A 19,969-nucleotide genomic window follows, 5' to 3' on the forward strand; every position below is an offset into this window, starting at 1 on the left:
AGGAATTCCAGGCCTCGCCTTCTTTACCAAATATGCTGCTCTTCTATCCTGAAATGTAAAACTGATGTTCCCTTTATTTCATACTCCAGCACAGGGGTCCTTTGTGCAGTACCTTCCTTCTTTCTTGCAGTTACTGTCCATTACTTGGGGGGGGGGGGGGGGGTTGATTCGCTCAGTATAGCTTTAATGACTGCCCTGGACACACAATTACAAAACAGAATATTGTCCCTTATTGCTCCCAGGGCTGTTCCCCACCCCCATGACCATAATGTTGAAGGACTTCGGTGGGTCGGAGTACCCTATAATGTTGGACGGTGCACAGGATAGGGAGGGGTTGACACCCTAATAGGGAGTGGACTTTAACCTCCTATAGCAGTGGTCGCCAACCTTTCGAACCTCGTGGACCACCAGTTAGCGACTGCTGTCCTATTGGAGCTTTTCAGAGGCCAGAACTGAAAGTTGTCAAGGCAATTTCTTGAGGCCATTCCAGAGACCCCGGAATTGTGGCTGACAGAGCAGACTGAGAAATCTGCTAAGGAAAAGGATTTTCTTTTCCAGATCTCATTTAACGGGACCTCTCTCCGCATCTGACAATGTCGATCTTTCAGGCCTGCTGCTCTTACCCTACACTCCCTTCGTAGGGGACAATATTTATTCTGGTGCTTTTAGCCAACTCTTTTAACACTGACCCCTCCCGAATCTTGTTTTCAGCGCTTAGTATCTCTCAAGTTTCTGACTCCTCTTCGTAACTTGGGGAAGGTGGCGCCTCAACCTGTAATACTCAAATTGAATGCACTGAAAACCTTATCTCTGTAAACCCCCCACCTTTCCTCCAGCAACCAATCTTGACTCTTCCTTCCCTCTGACCACATAGCCAGTTAAACAATAAATCCTGCCAATCTGATACAAATATTTATATTTCTCATTTTTTCCCCTTTACTTCAAGACTTGCAAGGGACTGCATGGTACAGTGGTTAAGAGCAGACAGTAGAGTCACACTGCCTGCATTTGAATTCTAGTTCCACAACTTACCAGCTGTGTGACCTTAGCCCTCTCATTATCTTCAGTGTAAAATGGGGACACCAACAGTGCTAACTCTCAGGGTTGTATGATTCAAAGAGTTACTATGTGCAAAGTGCTTAAAACAGGGCCACCCACCCCCTCCCCCTGGCTGGGTGAGCTATCTTTACCTTATGCCACGAACTCTCAGTGAAAATCCCCACTCCCATCACTGCATCCTCTGTGCACTGTAGTTATCTATTTACTCATCTATGAGCTACCTGAGGCAGCGATTATCTTATTCATTCTTGCAGAATGAAGGCATAATGCCAAACTTGCATTCTAGGCACTCAGTAATGTATAGGGTGTGTCTGTTAATAGTCATGAGATCAGTGAGAGCCTTAACACATGCAACACAGTTATGGGCAGGTCAGTTCTTTCCACTGAAGGAGAAAGAAACACTGAAATAGAAAACTGACAACCACACTACCTAGCGCGCTGGCCTGATAGGCATGTTTCCCATGATGAGCTGGATACACTCATTCACTAGGTCAAGAACATACACTCAATTCCTACCATGTTGCTCTGCTATACTGGTCTCTGCCTTCTGGAATTCTCAGTTCAGAAAGGGGAGAGAATCTTTCCAAAATAAGGTGATGGCAAGAGTGAGTCATGGTTTTAGAAACAAATAGTGTGGATAACTCTAAGTTTTCAATCACTAACGAAAAACAACGAAGGAGCCCTAACTGGTTTGGCTCAGTGGATAGAGCATCAGCCTGCGGACTCAAGGGTCCCAGGTTCGATTCCGGTCAAGGGCATGTACCTTGGTTTCGGGCACATCCCAATAGAGGGGGTGTGCAGGAGGCAGCTGATTGATGTTTCTCTCTCATCGATGTTTCTAATTCTCTCTCCCTCTCCCTTCCTCTCTGTAAAAAATCAATAATATATATATATATATATATATATATATATATATATATATTTTTTTTTTTTTAAAGAAAAACAACGAAGGAAGACTTCTGATTAGGTTCTTAGAGCTGGGTAAGTAGTAAATATGTTTATCAGAAACCATGACCCACCCAGCCACTCAAAAATAAGACACCCCTGGTGCTTATGAAAATTGAATAAAGTCATGAATCCACAGCACCTATTACAGGCCTGGTACACAGTAAGCAATCAATAAAACAGTTACTTCTAACATTAGTGTTTTAAATATATTTTTTAAAAATATATCTTATTGATTTTTTACAGAGAGGAAGGGAGAGGGATAGAGAGTTAGAAACATCGATGAGAGAGACACCGATTCAGCTGCCTCCTGCACGCCTCCCACCGGGGATGTGCCCGTAACCAAGGTACATGCCTTTGACTGGAATCGAGCCTGGTACCTTTCAGTCCGCAGGCCAACCCTCTATCCATTGAGCCAAATCGGTTAGGGCCTAACATTACTGTTTTAAACTATCTTCCTCTATGATAGCAAGATTCCTCTAAAATGAAGAGTGCTGGTCTAGATTAGTGTTTCCAAAATTATACAATTTTACAAATCAATAAAATACTGAATTCAGGCAGAAAAATACTGATTTCACTATAAAAATTATTTACTCTCTGGTGGCCTGGAGAAATTTCCTTACCTATAAAATTAGATATTATTATCTAATTATATTATCTGGAGGAACCCAAAGCCTGACAACTAGGGCTAAAGAGAAATTATACCAACATATACATTGTCTATTTTACACCTCCCACTTGCCAGACTCTGGTAAATATCCTGGGGCTACAAAGTCAAAAGCATGTTTCCCCCTCAGAATGTATATGGCAGGACCGTGGCCGAGTAGCTCAGTTGGTTAGAGCAGTGTCTGGATATGCCAAGATTGCGTGATTGATCCGTGGTCAGGGCACATACAAGAGTCCACCAATTCTATATAATAAAAGCCTAATATGCTAAGTGTCCAGATGTCCATTCAACCAATCAAAGAATAATATGCTAATGATATGGTAAGGCCACTCAACCACTCCTTATGATGCATACTGACCACCAGGGGGCAGATAGTCGACTGGTCGACCAGTCGCTGTGACATGCACTGACCACCAGGGAGCAGATGCTCTGACCAATGCTGGGGTCCAGCCAATCAGGATTGAGCAAAACGGGCCAGACATGCCCTGGAGCCCTCCCACATCCCTCTCCAGCCCCAATAGTGCACCGGTGGGGTCCCTTGGCCTGGCCTGTGCCCTCTCACAATCCGGGACCCCGTGGGGGATGTCGGAGAGCCAGTTTCGGCCCAATCCCACAGTCCAGGCCGAGGGATCCCACTGGTGCACAAATTCATGCACCAGGCCTCTAGCGAATGCATAAATATGTAGAACAACAAATCCATGTTTTTTTCTCTCTTTCTAAAATCAATTGAAAATTTTTAAAATGTCTATGGCAGGAGAAATGTAAAGGCCTCAAAGGTTGCTATGAGGGGAAAAAAGAGAATACAAGCTAAAATGTTTTTTAAAAAAGCAAAACAAAATACTGTAGAAATAGGGCAACAGTACCCAACTCATAGGGCTCTTATGAGTATAGCAGCATAAATTTTAGTACTAACAGTAACACCAGGTCAAATAGCCTTGCTTATATTGCCCCTGGCTTTGGTAAGTGAGGTTTAAGGCTAGATGCAAAGGCTGGGCCATACCGTCTAAGATTAAAAGAAAAAGGAAAAGGAAAAGGAAAAGGAAGGAAGGAAACATCTATAAAGATGTATGTATTTCTTTCAGGCTTTCAATAGTAATCAAGTAAATACAGACAGTCTGGATGGGTAGGATGTAGAATTTATCAGGACAGAGTTGTTTAAACCTTTTCCTATCAACAATGAGTCAGTCTCTCCCATCCAGGGCTGCAGGGCTTACAGAGAGCCTCTCTTCCCCCTTGATTCTGAACAGTCCTGCCTCTAAATTCCCAAAGCATAACTGTGGCTCTTACTATACTTACTTGTTAAGTTGTAATTACTTGTTTATATGTCTGTCTCTTCCTTTAGTCACTAGATAGTGTCTGACATACAGCATACACTAAATATTCATTGAATGAATAAAGGAATGGATACAGAATTTAATAATCTCCTTTTTATTTTTCAAGAATTCCTAATGAGGAAATCCAAAATCTGCTTCACAGGTCTAGGAGGTCTAGGAAAAAAGTTCTAAAACCCAGATTTTCTCCAAAATTAAAAATATATACAGATTAGAAATGAAGAGGTAAAACTGTCATTATTTGTCAGGCAAGCTAATTCTAAAATCTCAGGGAATTAACAAAAAAGCTACAAGAATTAATGAGTTAGTTTAGCAAGGTTAGAGGATATAAGGTCAATATAACAAAAATCAATTATATTTATATGTAAACAAAAAATAATTGAAAATTGATATTTAAAATATTATCAAAAAATAAAATATTTAGGGGTAAATTTGACAAAAGATATAAAAGACCGGTATACTAAAACATACAAAACATTGCTGAGAGAAATTAAAGACTGAAATAAAAGGAACACTATACCATGTTCATAAACTGGAAGACGAAATATTGTTAAAATGACAATTTCCTCCAAACTGATCTATGGAGTCAACACAATCTCAACCACAATCCCAGAAGCCATTTTTGTCGAAACGGGCAAACTGATTTTAAAATCTTTATGAAAATGAAAAAGTCCTAGAATAACTAAAAGCAGTTTTGAAAACAAAAGAACAATGTTGAAAAACTTGTATTATCTGAGTTCAAGACTTACTATAAAGTTATAATAACTAAACCAGTGGGTTACTGATATAGATCAATGGAACAGAGTAGAGTCCATACCACATATATATGATCCATTTTCAGCAATGGTGCCAATACAATTCAATCAGGAAAAAATATTCTTTTTAACAAATAGTGCTAGGACAAATGGACATCCATATGCCTAAATAAATAAATAATCTTAAACTTTATCTCACACCCTATACAAAAAGTAACTAGAAATAAATCATAGATCTAAATGGAAAAGCTAGAGCAATAAAACTTCCAGGAGGAAATATTACTGACTTTAAATTTGGCAAGGATTTATTTATTAAATATAAAGAGTACAAACTATAAAAGGAAAAAGCAATATATTAGATTTCATCAAAACTTAGAACCTTTGCTCTTCGAAAGACACTGTATACAAATTTAAAACAAGTTTTAAAAGACATTGTTACGAAAATGAAAAAGCAAGTCACTGACCAGAATAAAATAGTTGCAAAAACATATCTAACAACAAAAGTGTATGTAGAATACACAAAGAACCCTTACAATTTAATAGCTGAGTTAATACTAGGCAATTATGCCCAATTAAAAAATAAACAAAAGACCTGACCAAACACCTCATCAAAGAAAACATATACATGGCAATAGGCACATAAAAAATGTTCAGCATCATTAGTCATCAGGAATATGCAAAACAGAACCACAATAAGACATTACTGTGCACACAAACTAAAAAGGTTAAAATTAAAAAGACCGACAAGATGTAGAGCAACGGGAATTCTCATACACTGCTAGTGGGAATGTAAAATTATAAAGCCACTTTGGAAAAAATTTGGCAATTTATGATGTTAAACATACACCTACCATGACTCAGCTATTTCTATCATCAGATTTACACAAGAAAAATGAAAACATATCCACACAAAGACTTGTACATGAATGCTCATAGCAGCTTTATTTGTAGTAGCCCAATTGTCCATCAACAGGAGAATGGATACACAAATTATCTAGAAAATATAATGCTATTCAGCAATAAAAGGAACACACTATTGATACATACAACAGAGATTAACCCCAAATTGCATGAAAGTCAGACAAGAAAAGAGGACATTCCATTTATAAGGAATTACAGAAAATGTGAACTAATCTATAGTGATAAAAAAGAAATCCCAAGGAGATTTCCCTGGGGATGGGGGAGAAGAGAAGACAGAGAGATTACAAAGCCACACAAGAAAACTTTTGGGGATTATCGGTATGTTGCTTATCTCGGTGGTGATAGCGTCACAGATGTATACATATGAAAAAGTAAATCAAGTTATATACTTTAAATGTACACATTGATTGTACATCAAATATACCTCCATAAAACTATTTAAAAAAACAAAACAGCCTTAAGGGGGAAAAAAGTATTCTAGGCCCACACTAGAAACTAAACATTGCCCTCCTTAATTACAGAGATGTAGGCACAGACTCTTTTTACTGGTAATACAAGTCTGTCCCAAGACATTCTGTTTATTATGCAGGTCACAGTGCTGCCAGATCATAAAACGAGGCAATGGCCGTTGGATTTAAAACAGGGGAAAGCCACAAGATTTACACACACTCTTACATTCTATCTTTTTGTACATACAAATGATAGTTTAATCAATGAATGCAAGGCAAGTCCCAAATACCCATATTAATGAAGAGACAGCATAAATAATCAGCAAAACCAGAAAATCCAAAAAGCATTTTCATTTGCTTTTGCAATTTAATACATGGTTTTGTTTTGCAGAAGACATTCTTAGGCTTTGACTAACATTAAAATGAACAGTCTTTTTTTTTTTTTCCTATTTTATACTAGAGCAGTAGCCAAGGAGTTCACAGATGGCAAGGGTAAATTACAATACTGACATCAATAAAGCAACTGAGTTACATGTAGACATTGAGAACTCTCAAGCATTCACACATGTCTACCAATGTTACATACTTACAGTTAAATGTCTGCCCATGTGCCTCCCACTAACTCTTCTGAGCTGCCCCAGAGTTTTTCTGGTCCTCTAAATGCTGTACCTCCATGTAAAATGTGTTATAGCTTGCCTATGCACACATCAGAAAAGGTGGGAAAAGCAAAAGACTTAATGCTGAGATTCTGTCTGTAAATTCTCAGCAACTGCAATCTCAGATGATCCAGCTGTTATGCAGGAAGGAGGGAGAGACAGGTGTGATGGGTATACAGTTCAGGTAGAGAAAGATACTGAGATTTCAGGCCACACGAACATTTAGCCAGCAGTCTACACTCTCCTTAGACACTTTAAAGAGGGCACTATAGAGATGCATCCTTCCAATGCTAAAGCCTTTATTAAGTATTTACTTGGACACAGCAAACGCTGAGTACTTTTAAAAAAAAATCACATATGTCTTTGTTCTGTAATGCTCCTGAGTCAAAGAGAGAGAGAGAGAGAGAGAGAGAGAGAGAGAGAGAGAGAGAGAGAGAGAGACAATCACATGGACACATTTAAAATCAAATGAATAACCATCAAGGACATATATTTCATTATCATCCAAAATGGACCCAATATTAAGTCCTAATTGTGTGGCCATCTGATGAGAGCATTAGAGAGACCACCTTCTGGGAGTTTTCAATCTCAGCAATAATGATAAGGTTTCAAAGAAGGAAAAACAGCCCAGCCTAGGCCAGTGTGACTCAGTTGGTTAGAGTGTCATCCCATACATCGAAAGGTCGCAGGTTCAACCCCGGTTGGGGTGCAGAGAGGCAACAGATCAATGTTTCTCTCTCACATCAATGTTTCTCTCTCACATTAATGTTTCTCTCTTTCCACCCCCCTACCTCTCTCTCTCTCTAATAAATAAAACAAAAACAAAAACATCTTTGGGAGAGAATTAAAAAACAAAGGGGGCGGGGGAGATAAAGAGCCTAATAAGTGAAATCAACTGTCGGTTATCTACGCTAAAAGAGAGGCACAGTGAAGCACGGAAAGAAAATTAGCCTAATTCAAAAGAAAGTATTGCATTCCTATTCCAGTTTTGACACTCTGTAGTCACAGGTAAACTGCTTAATTTATGCCTCAGTTTCTCCATGAGTACCCTAAACTCATAGGGTTGTTGTAAAAATTAAATAAAACTATATGCATAAAAATTCTCATAAAAATACAAGCAAACCAAACCATTACTATGTAAAAAGGATTATACACTATGACAAAGTGGCATTTATCCCAGGAATGCAAAGTTGGTTTAACATATGACATTTCTCTAAAGAAGATATACAATGATCCATAGCACATGAAAAGATGTTCAACATCATTAGTCATTAAGGAAATGCAAATCAAAACAATGAGATACTACTTTACAGTGTACCTTTTTTATTAGCTATAATTAAAAAGACAAATAATTAAGAGTTGGAGAGGGTGTAGAGAAATAGAAAAACCCTCACAAATTGTTGGTGGGTCTGTAAAATGGTGCAGCCACTTTGAAAAAGTCTGGCAGTTCAGTTCCTCTAAATGCTAAACACAGAGCTATGCTATGATCTAGCAATTCTACTACTAGGCATATACCCAAGAGACTGCAAACATATACTTGTACACATATACGACATGAATGAACCTTGAAAACATGCTAAGTGAAAGAAGCCAGTCACATAGGGCCACATACTGTATGATTCCACCTCCATAAAATGTCCAGAAGAGGCAAATCCATAGAGACAGAAAGTAGATGAGTGGTGGCTTGGGACTGGGGGAGGCGCAATGGGAATGACTGCTAATGGGTACAAGGTTTCTTTATGGTGTGATGAAAATTTTCTGGAATTAGATAGTGGTGATGATTGCACAATTCTGTGAAAATATGGAAAACGACTGGGGACTTCTGATCCAGATGATGGAACAAATAAACGCTATGCTCGTCTCCTCCCACAACCACATCAAAATGACAACTAAATTCCAGAACCACCCCTGAGACCACCTGAAGACCAGCTGACTTCTCGAACCTGTTTCCCACCTTTTCCAGCTTCTGGAGGTGCCTGTGTGCCTTGGCCTGTGGCTTTGTCCTCCACCATCGGAAACAGTAACATAGCATCCTTCCGCCCCCTGACCTCATCTTCTGACTGAGGCCCTCCTGCCTTCCTCTTATAAGGATTCCTCTGATGTCACTGTCCCCCTGGATCATCCTGGACCACCTCTCATCTCAAAATCAGATTCACAAGCTCAGGGGACAAGGACATGGACTTCTTTGGGTCGTTCCTCTGCTGACCACAGCTCTCCAGACTGAAGAACTCCAGCCATGGTTTGGGAGGGTCCCTGCACAGCTGGATGGTGAGTAGCTCAACACATGTCTGTGCCCAAGAGTTGAGTTCTGCCCCAGGGTTCCTGCTCTCCGACTGCTGTGGGGTTTGTTCTAAGTATCCACAAAAACACAATCATGGGTGGCGTTTTTCAGGGCTGAGCGTAAATCCATGTTTTTCTGAAATCTTTGGCACTTGCTTTGCTGGCAAACTACAGAGAGGATGGGTCTGCACTTCCGAAAAACAGGATCAGAAAGTCAGAACAGCCACTGCATGTGTGACAAGGTTCACATTCTTGGAAAGTGTCTGTGTCAACAGGGGACATATTTGGAGTCCTGCACAGCAACGTTCATGACACCAGTTGGGGTGACAGCACTGCTGACAGCACATGGCTTTCCTCCTCACATTTTTCTTTATCACTATATTTTATAACAAGAATGTCTTGTTTTTATAGAAACAATAAAATCATTATTCTAAAGAAAAAAAACCTGACTTCTCCCCTTGACTCGTCTTTCCTTTAATCCTGTCACATATCCTCTCTAGCCTCTCTCACAGAAGTTATAAACACAGATTCTATATTTTTATGCTTTAGATCATAACTCATTAATAACAATAATAATGAGAAGTAGTTGTTATATAGCTGTCTGTCTTCAATAGATGTAAATTCTAACTATTCCCGGTGCCTATAACACTGCCTAACATTTAGTATGTATTTAATTACTATGTTGAATGAATAAAAATTTCCCATATCCCACACTAACAAATGGGAAGTAGGATCTTAATAAGGGAGTGGTCTCTCCCCTATGCCTTGCCTAATCCTTTCTCAAACTGCCAGGCTTCAAGTTCAGGATTAGTGAAAGGCCTGAGCTAAAGCAGAAGCTGAGCTATTAGCCTTAGGCTAGGCAGGGCTAAGAGAACTAGGATTTCTTCTGGGGTTCTGATGGCTTCATTAAATGATCCTGAGGCCTGAAACCCTTTAAACACAGGCCTTGTTCTGCACCTGCCATCACCCACTGACCCACACCTATGCCTCAGATTCCTAGAGCCACTGGTCTGGAGAATCTAGGGAGTTTTCTAGAAATTATGAGAAGCAACCCCCTGATTCACAGGGTAAAAAGAAAAGCAGAAGAGGGTGAGACTAAGGTCAGAACCCTTTTGGGAACCTTGGAAGTGTGGTCCCTGAATCCCATTTCAAGGGGAGTGACAAGGGCCTGCAGCGTCGGTTCTACAGCAGCGGTGAGGCTCCAGAGCAGCGGTTCTCAACCTGTGGGTCGTGACCACTAGCAGGGTCGCCTAAGACAGATGTTTACATTACGATTCATAACAGTAGCAAAATTACAGTTATGAAGTAGCAACGAAAATAATTTTATGGTTGGGGGTCACCACAACATGAGGAACTGTATTAAAGGGTCGCGGCATTAGGAAGGTTGAGAACCACTGCTTTAGAGTTCCCTTTTTCATTAGTAGTGCCACTAGTAGCCCAGGCCAAGAATAAGGATGTCATCCTTGACCCACATTCTCCTCACGACCTACCTCCACATAACATAACCAACTACTCAATCTCTAATCCTTCATTTTTCACCATCTACAATGTCACTTCCCTAGTAGAGGTCAACCTCACCTCCTGCCCAGATGACTATGATGGTCTCCTAATGCATTTTCCCCTCTCTCTATTCTGTCCTTCTTTCAACCTAACCATCCACGCTACAGTCAGGGAAGCCAGAGAGATCTTGTTTTCTTAAAGGCGCATCTGATCATGTCACCTCCTACTTAAAGTCTGCAATGGCCCTCCACTGCCCTCAGGATAAAGTCCAAACCCCACATGGGGGATGACATGCCCTATGGCCCCAGCTCCTACCTGTTCTTCAGTTCCATTTAATTAATTGTTCTATGATCTTGCCATCTGATCAAAGCTCCTTTAAATGTCCCCGTCGCCTCCCCCCGCCCCCCCCCCCCACACACACACCATGTCCTTTCTTGTCTTCATTCTTCTGGATGTGCTGTTTCCGCTGCCTGGACGTTCCCTCTCAAGCCTGGCTATCATTTCTAGGCCTCCACCACAAGGTCCTCTCCTCCAGGAAACCTTCCTTAACGTTGGTCTCACATGCTTCATAGAAGAGAATGTGGGGTGTGATCATACAACTCCTGCTTATTTTCCCTCCCCTCACAAACCACACTCTCCTTGAGGGCAGGGAATACAACTTATTCCCATGGAATCCAGTGCCCTAAAAGGCAACACACCAATGAGGATTTGTTAAATGGACCAATCTTCTTATATGATGGATAACGTGAATATCCCTAACCCTCAGACCCTGTTCCTGTGAAGACATGGAAACCCTAGTGGGTTTTTGCCCCTCTCCTTAGGGCTCTGAGGAGAAAAGGGTCTGTGGTTCTAGCCTCATAAAAGGTCCCATTCACAAAGCTATTTACTACACTCTCTCTAGCACCTCCCGGCAGAACAACGCGGCCTTTCTCTGCCGCAGCAGTCTCTTCGAGGGAAACTTCTGAGGGAAATAAATGGGGCCAGCCTGGGGCAGGCAGGACAATAGCAGGGTGGGCCCTCTGCCCCGCAGACTCCTGCAAGGAAAAGCAGTCAGGAAATCAGGCTGCCAATGGGGAAATCCCCCCAGCCCTGGGACGCTGAAGAGAAGCAACCCCAACAAGGCTGCTCTGTCCCCAGAAGAAATACCAAGTGCCCAGAGACCTAGCACCCAGGAAGAACAAGGGGGATTCGTGACCTCAGTTCCTGGCAGCGATGTTTAGAGTTGCTTTCCTGCAATCCCTTGGCTAGAGGCATGGAGGGAATTTGAAATGTCAAAAACGAGCTAGAGTTCAAGTCAGGAAACAGCCAGTAGAAATATACCTTGTATAAAGAGAACTAAATAGGGCACCAGAAGGAAATCCAGAAAAACGAAGAGACATCACTTCTGAACCCTGAGTAACAAGATATAATCACCAACATAAAACATACAATGAATGGGGGAGCACCAACATTTATTTATAATAGTCCACCACATGCTAGACATTCTATTAGAACGTCTACATAAATTATTTTACACCAACAAAAAAGAGAGGAGTTGAATTGCTATAGGTATGTGCCAAAGAAATGCTGACTAATAAAATATACAGTTTGATGGTAATGACCAGAAAAGGTTTCCTTGAAGGAAATAAGACCCAAAGAGTTGGGGGGGAGAGAGAACACGCATGTAAAGGTGTGAAAAGAATGAAGGGGGCCCCGGAAGCAGGCCAGTCTACCTGAAGGAGGGTGGCAGGTGCAGTCATCAGACCTAGAATTAGTGAGATGTGGGCTGAAATGAAGGAAGAAATCACGAATCCCATGCCAGGGAGACTGGGCTAAGACGGAAAGACACTGTGCGTTTCTAGCAAAGGATTACTTTAGGATGAGAACTTATGCACCTGATTTTTAAGTACTCTGTTTGCTTGCTATGTTACCAGAGCCATGCCTTTCAGTCCTTGGTTTAGAATCAGCATAGGCCTGAGCACGCAAACACAGCTGAGGGGAGTTCAGGCCAATCTGGAGTCCTTGTCAAACTAAATGCCTTACTGACACCATATGTTTGGCACTATAGAATTCACCAAACGTTTTTACACAAATCATTCTGATCACACAGTTAGTGGCTGAGCTGGAGCTCACACAAAGATCTCACTCACCGTCCTAAACTCTTTACAATTATGCCACTAGGGGCCCTGGCTGGGTAGCTCAGTTGGTTAGAGCATCAGGTTAGATCGCTGGTCAGGTCATATCCAAGAATCAACAAATGAATTCATAAACAAGTGGAACAACAAATCAATGTTTCTCCCCCACCCCACTTCCTCTCTCTCTCTAAAATCAATCAATAAATAAAAAATTATGCTAACTATGATGGTTTCTGCATAGATATTCCTTCAACCCTGGAGTTTGATCTGCTATGTGAAACTGAGGAATAATTCATCAGAACCCATCAAATATATGCTAATCTCCTCAAATCATAATTCAAATCCCTAAGGGATATCCCAGGACTCACGCCCCTTCTCTCCCTCTCTTTAAAAGGCTACAGTGAGGAGCTCTAAAAGTCTCTGGTAGACATGGCCTAACCTAAGGGGCTTGGCAAGTTAAGTACCATTTGATATGCTACACTCAGTGAAGTGCTGGGTACCATGGGAGACAAAGTGACTTTTTAATTGTGGTCTTATTCTCTCTAGCAATAGCACTATCCTTCTCATCAGTCAGTCTCAACTTGGGAATCAAATTGGATTCAGCCTTAACATACCTTGTTGATTTTCCTTCCAGATTGCCTTTCAAATCCTGCCCCTCTTCTTTTCCCCCACATTATCTTTTGCTAAGATTGCTGCCAAAACTCCTCGCTGGCCCTCTTGGCCCCAAGGTCTCTTCGAATATATGTATTAACATCAAAATTCTCTCTTTAAACATGATTTTTATCACCATATATTACATAAACCTAACTGGCTCCCTTTTTCCTACCATATCCAGTGAATAGCTTTATCCACTCCCATACCTTGACAACATAATTTCTCTGCTTAACAAAGACCATCTAGAGACACTCCGGATTGGGTTCTGCCCCAGAACCTTTGCTTATGTTGTTCCCCTTGTCTGAAATGCCCTACTCAACTTCTTTCACCTAAATAATTTCTGACTACCCCTCCCCTGGCTATTCTCATGAACACCAACTTCCTACTCTTCTCTAAATATACCTTTTTGGTATACATCAAGATTTAGCAATAAAAAGTACTATCTTTTTATTGTTTTGTTAACACTTCCCAACAAGAATGCAAGCTCCACATTCTTACAAATTATTTCCCAGAACATCAAGAACTGAGCTGAGGATGGAGCTAGTCGATAAATATTTGCTGTCCAACCAACCTGGGCATGTGCCCCCAACTGGAAACGAACCCAGGACCCCTCAAGAGCCGAAGCCGACACTCTATCCACTGAGCCAAACAAGCTAGGGCTAACTTTTCATATTTTTTTTTTTGTCTATTCTAAATGGGAAGACAAGAGAGTGATAGTACTTAAGACCATTAAAAATAAATTTGTTAATCAAAGGGTGCTCTTTCAGAAATGCTTTTGAGTATCTAAAGTTAAGCTTAGCTTGCTCCTGCTCATAATGGATATTAATTGCCAAATGTTGCCAAATGCTTCATCTGCAAATCCCCTGTCATCTTTTATCTCATCCCCAGATAGGACAAGAGCACATTTTGGAGAGGACTCAGTATTTCAGGGGACTTACTCTTTGCAGCCCTGGATACCTGTCACTGTTCTGGGAAGCGAACCTTCTAAACTAGGTAGAAACTCAGCTGAATGGTGATTTCTTGGTTCCCGGGCTCAATAAGAAGAACCTGAAGCATTCCAGGAACCACACCCCACCCCCTGCTCAGATAAGACATCCTCTTTCAGCCCCAGCTACAAACCTTCCCCTCAGCCTGAGGCTCTTTCCTCGGAAAGGCCTACCTACCATCCCCCTCCCTCTTCTGCCTTCTCTTTCTCCCTCCTCCACACACCTTATATGAAATTTTGCCTCTTTTAGAAAAAAAGGCTACAGACTGGAGAAAGGTTGCATTCAATCTCAGATCCCTGTTGCTGGTCTGGATTTACTGAATTAGGAAAAGCCATATGCTTCTAAAACAAGGCACACCCAGAGATCACAAACAAATCTTTCCTATCCCCATCCAAAGGAGCCAAGACAGCTGAAGCCTCCATCGAAATTCCTGGGAAGGAGATTCAATAACCTCCTCTCATATTCTCCTAGTATTACCACCCAGCCCTTACCATGGCAAAAGCATTCCTTCTTTCTAACTTCTCCGCTTCTGCAACAAAAAACCCTGTTCACTCCGGTTAAATTCTTCAAAACAATGGAAAGCTCTTTCAGTTACTCTTCATTTGTTTTGGGCTACTTCAGAAAGTAGTGCATGAAGCTAAATCAAGTCCATGTGTTTACCATCTAAAATTTATATACAGTTTTACGATTTAGAACACAATTTGAAATATATTATCTTATTTGATTTACTCCTTTCAACAGCCCCGTGAGAGAGATGCAATAAATGTTATAATCCTCAAATGACACACTACGTTTGTGAACTGGAAAGCATTTCACATGAATGAGCTATTGCTTTACATAGGAGGAAACTAGAGGCAGTATGTGACTTGCCCAAGGTCACACAGTTACGGGGAATGCCAGGCTCAAATTAAGAACTCTTGGCTTAAATCTAGTACTTCTCTGTTTTGGTCCTCACATGAGCTAACTCACTCTGCAGAGAGAAAAGCTGTTTTATGCATGCAAATTTTAACCCATCTGGCCATCTCAAAACATTTGCCATGGAAAATGAGGTCAGTGGATATAGATGACAGTAAAATTCATTACCATTCCTGTAAAAATAATTCAGTATCATTATCTCTGCTTGCAATATCAAACACATTTTTAGAAACTCTAGAGAAGAATATATACTAATGGGCAATCAGCTGTTCACGGACAAACACTGAAAGGAATAAGAACAGGTATGCTTTAGTAACCCATTTTCCAGTAACAACTGATTAACACTAAAAGATAAATATTAGTCACAAATACTCCATGTTTCTTTGAACCCAGGAATCACTCCCCGAGAAGGGGTTAAAGACTCTGTCAAATAAATATTCCAAAGCCCTCTTTCCTTTGAGCCACAGTATCTCTCCACGGACATCATCCTCCATCGTGTTGCTGACCTCCTAGAAAATACACATCACCTGGAGAGCCTTCAATAATCGGCTTTACTTTAACTACATCTGAAATTAATACATGAATGAAAAGTCCGAAATGGAAGAATTTATACCTGCTGACATGTTCATGCATTCTAACATTCATTTGTCGATATTTACTGAACACTTACCCCACACAAGGTGCTAAGCCAGGCACACAGGATATACCTGAGCAAACCAAACACAGTCTTCTATGGAGCTTGTAGCCTAATGCTGCTTGTAAGTGGTTTTCAACAGTCGTAGACCTTTCCTAGCTCCCCAGACTGCATGCTCTTTGTGAGCAAGAACTGCAGACTGTAATTCTCTAAATCACTCCTATAGCATCTTACACTGCGCTCTCTACACCGCAAACTGTAAACTCAGAGGATCCTTAACTCCATAAGCAGGGGCATTTACTGTCACTCAGTCCCTCCAGGATGATATAAGATTGTGAATTATTTACTCATATTCATTTGTCCAGCACGAATAAGTCTTTATTTATTCATTTTATTTTCCCAGGGAAAAGAGGGGAAGGGAAAGGGTCGGCATATGTTACAAAATGATAGCAAAGAGAAGTACCCAACACAGCGAAATCAACCATCAAATAAACAGTCCCCAGTGATGGGGGTCATGAAAGGCCAAGGGGGGCTCAGTCTCCTCCAGTTCAGAAATGCAGGGAAGGGGCCAAGGAAAGAACCGACAGGTACATGCTTTCCTGCAGATGGTGAATTATTTAAGACCCACAAGGTCGTGAAACTGGGATGTCAAAAAGTCCAACGTAATGAATCTACAGCAAAAGGAGTAAGATCCAAAGCAACTGGAGATAACTTGAAGGGGGCAAAGGCCCCAGAACTGATCCTGTAATGGGGAAGGGATTCGGGGTAGGAGTAAAAGTGAGGAGCACTCTCCCTCTACAAAGCTGCATGATGCCACAGGAGAAAAGGGGGCTTTAGCCATAGAAATTACAGGTGCGAGCCCCAACACTGTTAACAAGTTCAAAGGAATGATGAAGAGCATCTTACCCCACTGCCAAAAGGAGAATGAAGCAGTGCCCCACTGTATACAAAACTATTTAGACAGAGTGGGGCCGTGGAAAGAGCCATGGATTCAGAATCAGAAGATCTGCGTTTGAGTCCAGATTCTGCTAAGAGTCAGGCAAGGTGGCACTGGGCAAGCCAGGTATCCTCTCTGAGCCTCCATTACCCCTGTAAGATGGGAGCAATAACCGCTGGTTTATCTGCCTCACAGAAATACTGTGAGGCTCAGAGGAGAGACGCTCCCAGGAGAGCACTGAGGGAAATGCACTGTGCTCTGCAAACCCCGAGAGGACAGTGGGGATGGACCAACTCCCAGAGGAGCATCTCGGTCCAGGAACCCTCACTGCCTCCTTCTTGTATTCCCTCAACACTTACGTTTCCATCTGCTCATATCCCCGAGTTCAGAGAAATCGTCCACCATCCACATCTCAAAAATGCAAATTCCAAGAGGGGGGAAAGGGCAGCAGGTAAACCATCTCAACGCCCTGCCATGACATCCCTGTTCTCCCTTCGTGAGAGTCAAACTATGGGGTGTGGCTCAGTTGGTTGAGCGTTGCCCTAGCACACCGACAGGTCGCTGGTTCGATTCCCGGCCAGGGCACATACCCAGGTTGTGGGTTCAATCCCTGGTCAGGGACATGTGAGGTCAATGTTTCCCTCCCTCTCTCACTCTCATTCTCCCTTCCTCTCTAACATCAATAAAAACATATTTTTAAAAAATAAAAGGTAAAGGATGGAGGTTCAGACATACACTTTCTGTTCTTTGTGACTATCTGCCTTTTCCTTTTCACTGCAAAGTCAGTCCTCTGAGGACTACGGAACTAAGCTAAACAGGACTCCGAGGCAATAGGAGTTACTGTTTGGGGGAGAGAGACTATATGCACTTTAGGACACATCCCATAGCAAATATATATATATATATAAATAAATATATTGTTTTTAGCATGAATTATCAGTTAACTGGACAGAAGAAAGCAATTACTCCCTTGCAAACAGTCTTGCCTCTCTCTTCCATATTTTTCCCAGGCCCAGGCCTTCCATTTGCTTGTTCAGTCCTCCATCCTGTTAGGATGAATGTGCGGTACCCGCAAAACAACCCTCTCTCAAGATTCTCAAGGAGAAAGGTTAAGGGGGGCTGGGGAAAAAGGGAAAAGGCAGACACCTTACAAAGTTGTAAACTGCATTGTGACCAGTAATGGGGAGGCTGGACAGACCCTGGGGCTGGGGGAGGGGCATCCTGTGCTCACACTCTAAGGGCCAGTGCATATCTATTTGCCCATCAGGCCTTTGGTCCCAAAACAACTCCTTCCGGCTCTAGGCAGAGGGAAGGCCCATTTTGCAGGGAAGCTTATTAAAAATGCCTTGGGAGATTAAATCTAGAGCATTAGCCAGTTGGCAAGTCTCAAGTTAAACCCTAACCTTGGGGAAGAAAAAATTCTAATGTGACCTATTCATTTGGGAGCCGTTAAAGAAGAAAAAAAAAAAATCCAGCCCTGTTGGGGTGCAAAGGGTGTTTCTGTCCCATCGTTCAGACCACCAACATCCTCCCCATTCTAGAAATGGGATCCACCCCATCACCAAACCCCACCATTCCACAACAACCCGTCCGGTGGGGGCCCTTTCCCCCAGCAGCTCCAACACCTAAAGCCGGTCCCAACCCACCCTTTCAAATTCACGTACCCTTACCCAGGCTCTCTCACCTTCCCTACCCTCTGGGCTGGCAAGTTAAGGACTCAAATTGGGCCGCTAGCTTGGCAAAAGCCAAAGTTGGCTGGAGGCATTCGCCCTTCCTCCCCACTCCCTGGCCTCACTGTCTATTGCTTGTATAAAAAAACAACAACACACTGAATCAGGAGATGTTTTGAATATGGATACACAACAGGGAAGATAAACACACATGCCCAGACAGTCCCCAGAGATCAATGCATGCTCCTACCCCACCATTCCCACAGTCCGCCCAGGCCCCTCTTTTGCAACCTTTTATCAAAAATGCAGCACCCTCCCTCCCAGTCTTTCCCTAAGTGTCGAATATTGGCAAACCTACCTGTCTATACTCTGGGGCAACCTTACACTCATGGTTTCTCGGTGTCTCCACGGTTTCAGAATCTTGTAGTATTGATGTCTTGATCAGGATTGAATCCTTGCGATTTTTAAGGAAGATGCGAGGAGGGCCTCCCAACTTGAAGACTGAATTCTTTTTTCTCCAGCTCTCAGGTCCCTAGTCACTGAAGCTCCATTCTACTTTACCAGTTAACATGGTCTGCTTTCTTGGTCCCCTCTTCCCCTCCCCCTTCTTAAAAGAAAAAAGAGGGAAAACTATGACCTTAGAAACCAAAAACTCAACCACAAATCTCTAAAAGGTTAGCACTATAGGCTAAAAAAAAACGAAACACAAAGAATATGCCCTCAAAAAATATCAGTCTTCCTACAAAATACAGATAAAAACCATCCTTTTAGTCCAGTTTTCCCAGCTGTCCTCCTGTTGGTAAGAGAGCTTCAAGCTCCAAGGGGGAAAAAATTCTCCGTTCTTCAATGCTTAAAACGACAACAGATTCATTTGAGAAAAGAGGGGGTGGGGGGGTGGGGAAATGAATAAATCCGAATTGGCACTTGGAAAAAAAAAATATCTTCCAGCTGATTTGCACAGCAAAAAGGAAAAAAAAAAATTAAACCATACAATAGTATGTAAACAAAAGCACTCCTTCCAAGTCCAGTATAACCCTGGAATCAAAATGATGAATTTCCTCCCCCCCCCCCAAAAAAAAAGCTTTTACATGAAAGGTTCTGAAATTCTTAAAGTGAGCCAATCGCACCAGAAAAAAAAAAATAAAAATAAAAAACACCTGAAATGCAATGCTTTTTACCTTGACGATGGTAGCAAGAACCACAAACCAGAGAAAAAAAACCTTCTCTCCTTGTCTTTTTTCCTTTTTGAACTTGCAGGCTTTGCCACCCACCCAGCCTGACCCTCAGAGCCAGCCTAGGTCCGGCCTTTTTCGGACAGACATGCCCCGAGTTCTGCTCTGCTCGTCCACATCCAGGCTCCGGTCTTCTCCGTGGCCTCAGCCTCCATGAAACAGATTTCGCTTCCTCCCCGTCCGCTCGCCCTTCGCTCCCACTCTCCCGGCCTCAACCACGGCTCCCTAATTCTGCGGACTTTGGGGTGATCGCTGCGGGTCGGA

At 42.1% G+C, this 19,969-nt stretch overlaps 1 protein-coding gene across 4 annotated transcripts in view; it reads right to left on the reverse strand.

Annotated features, from left to right (window-relative positions):
• The window catches only part of ARHGEF11 (Rho guanine nucleotide exchange factor 11), a 78,489-nt gene extending 59,399 nt beyond the window's left edge, over window positions 1-19,090 (reverse strand). For all 4 annotated transcript variants that reach the window (XM_028131335.2, XM_054711565.1, XM_054711564.1 and 1 more), the window contains exon 1: window positions 18,832-19,090. In XM_028131335.2, coding sequence (XP_027987136.2) covers window positions 18,832-18,863 — 32 coding nt within the window. In that variant the 5' untranslated portion in view covers window positions 18,864-19,090. The remainder of the gene's footprint in view (window positions 1-18,831) is intronic.
• Window positions 19,091-19,969: the final 879 nt, after the last annotated feature.

This window comes from Eptesicus fuscus, chromosome 22, assembly GCF_027574615.1.
Source record: "Eptesicus fuscus isolate TK198812 chromosome 22, DD_ASM_mEF_20220401, whole genome shotgun sequence".
NCBI classification, from domain to species: domain Eukaryota; kingdom Metazoa; phylum Chordata; class Mammalia; order Chiroptera; family Vespertilionidae; genus Eptesicus; species Eptesicus fuscus.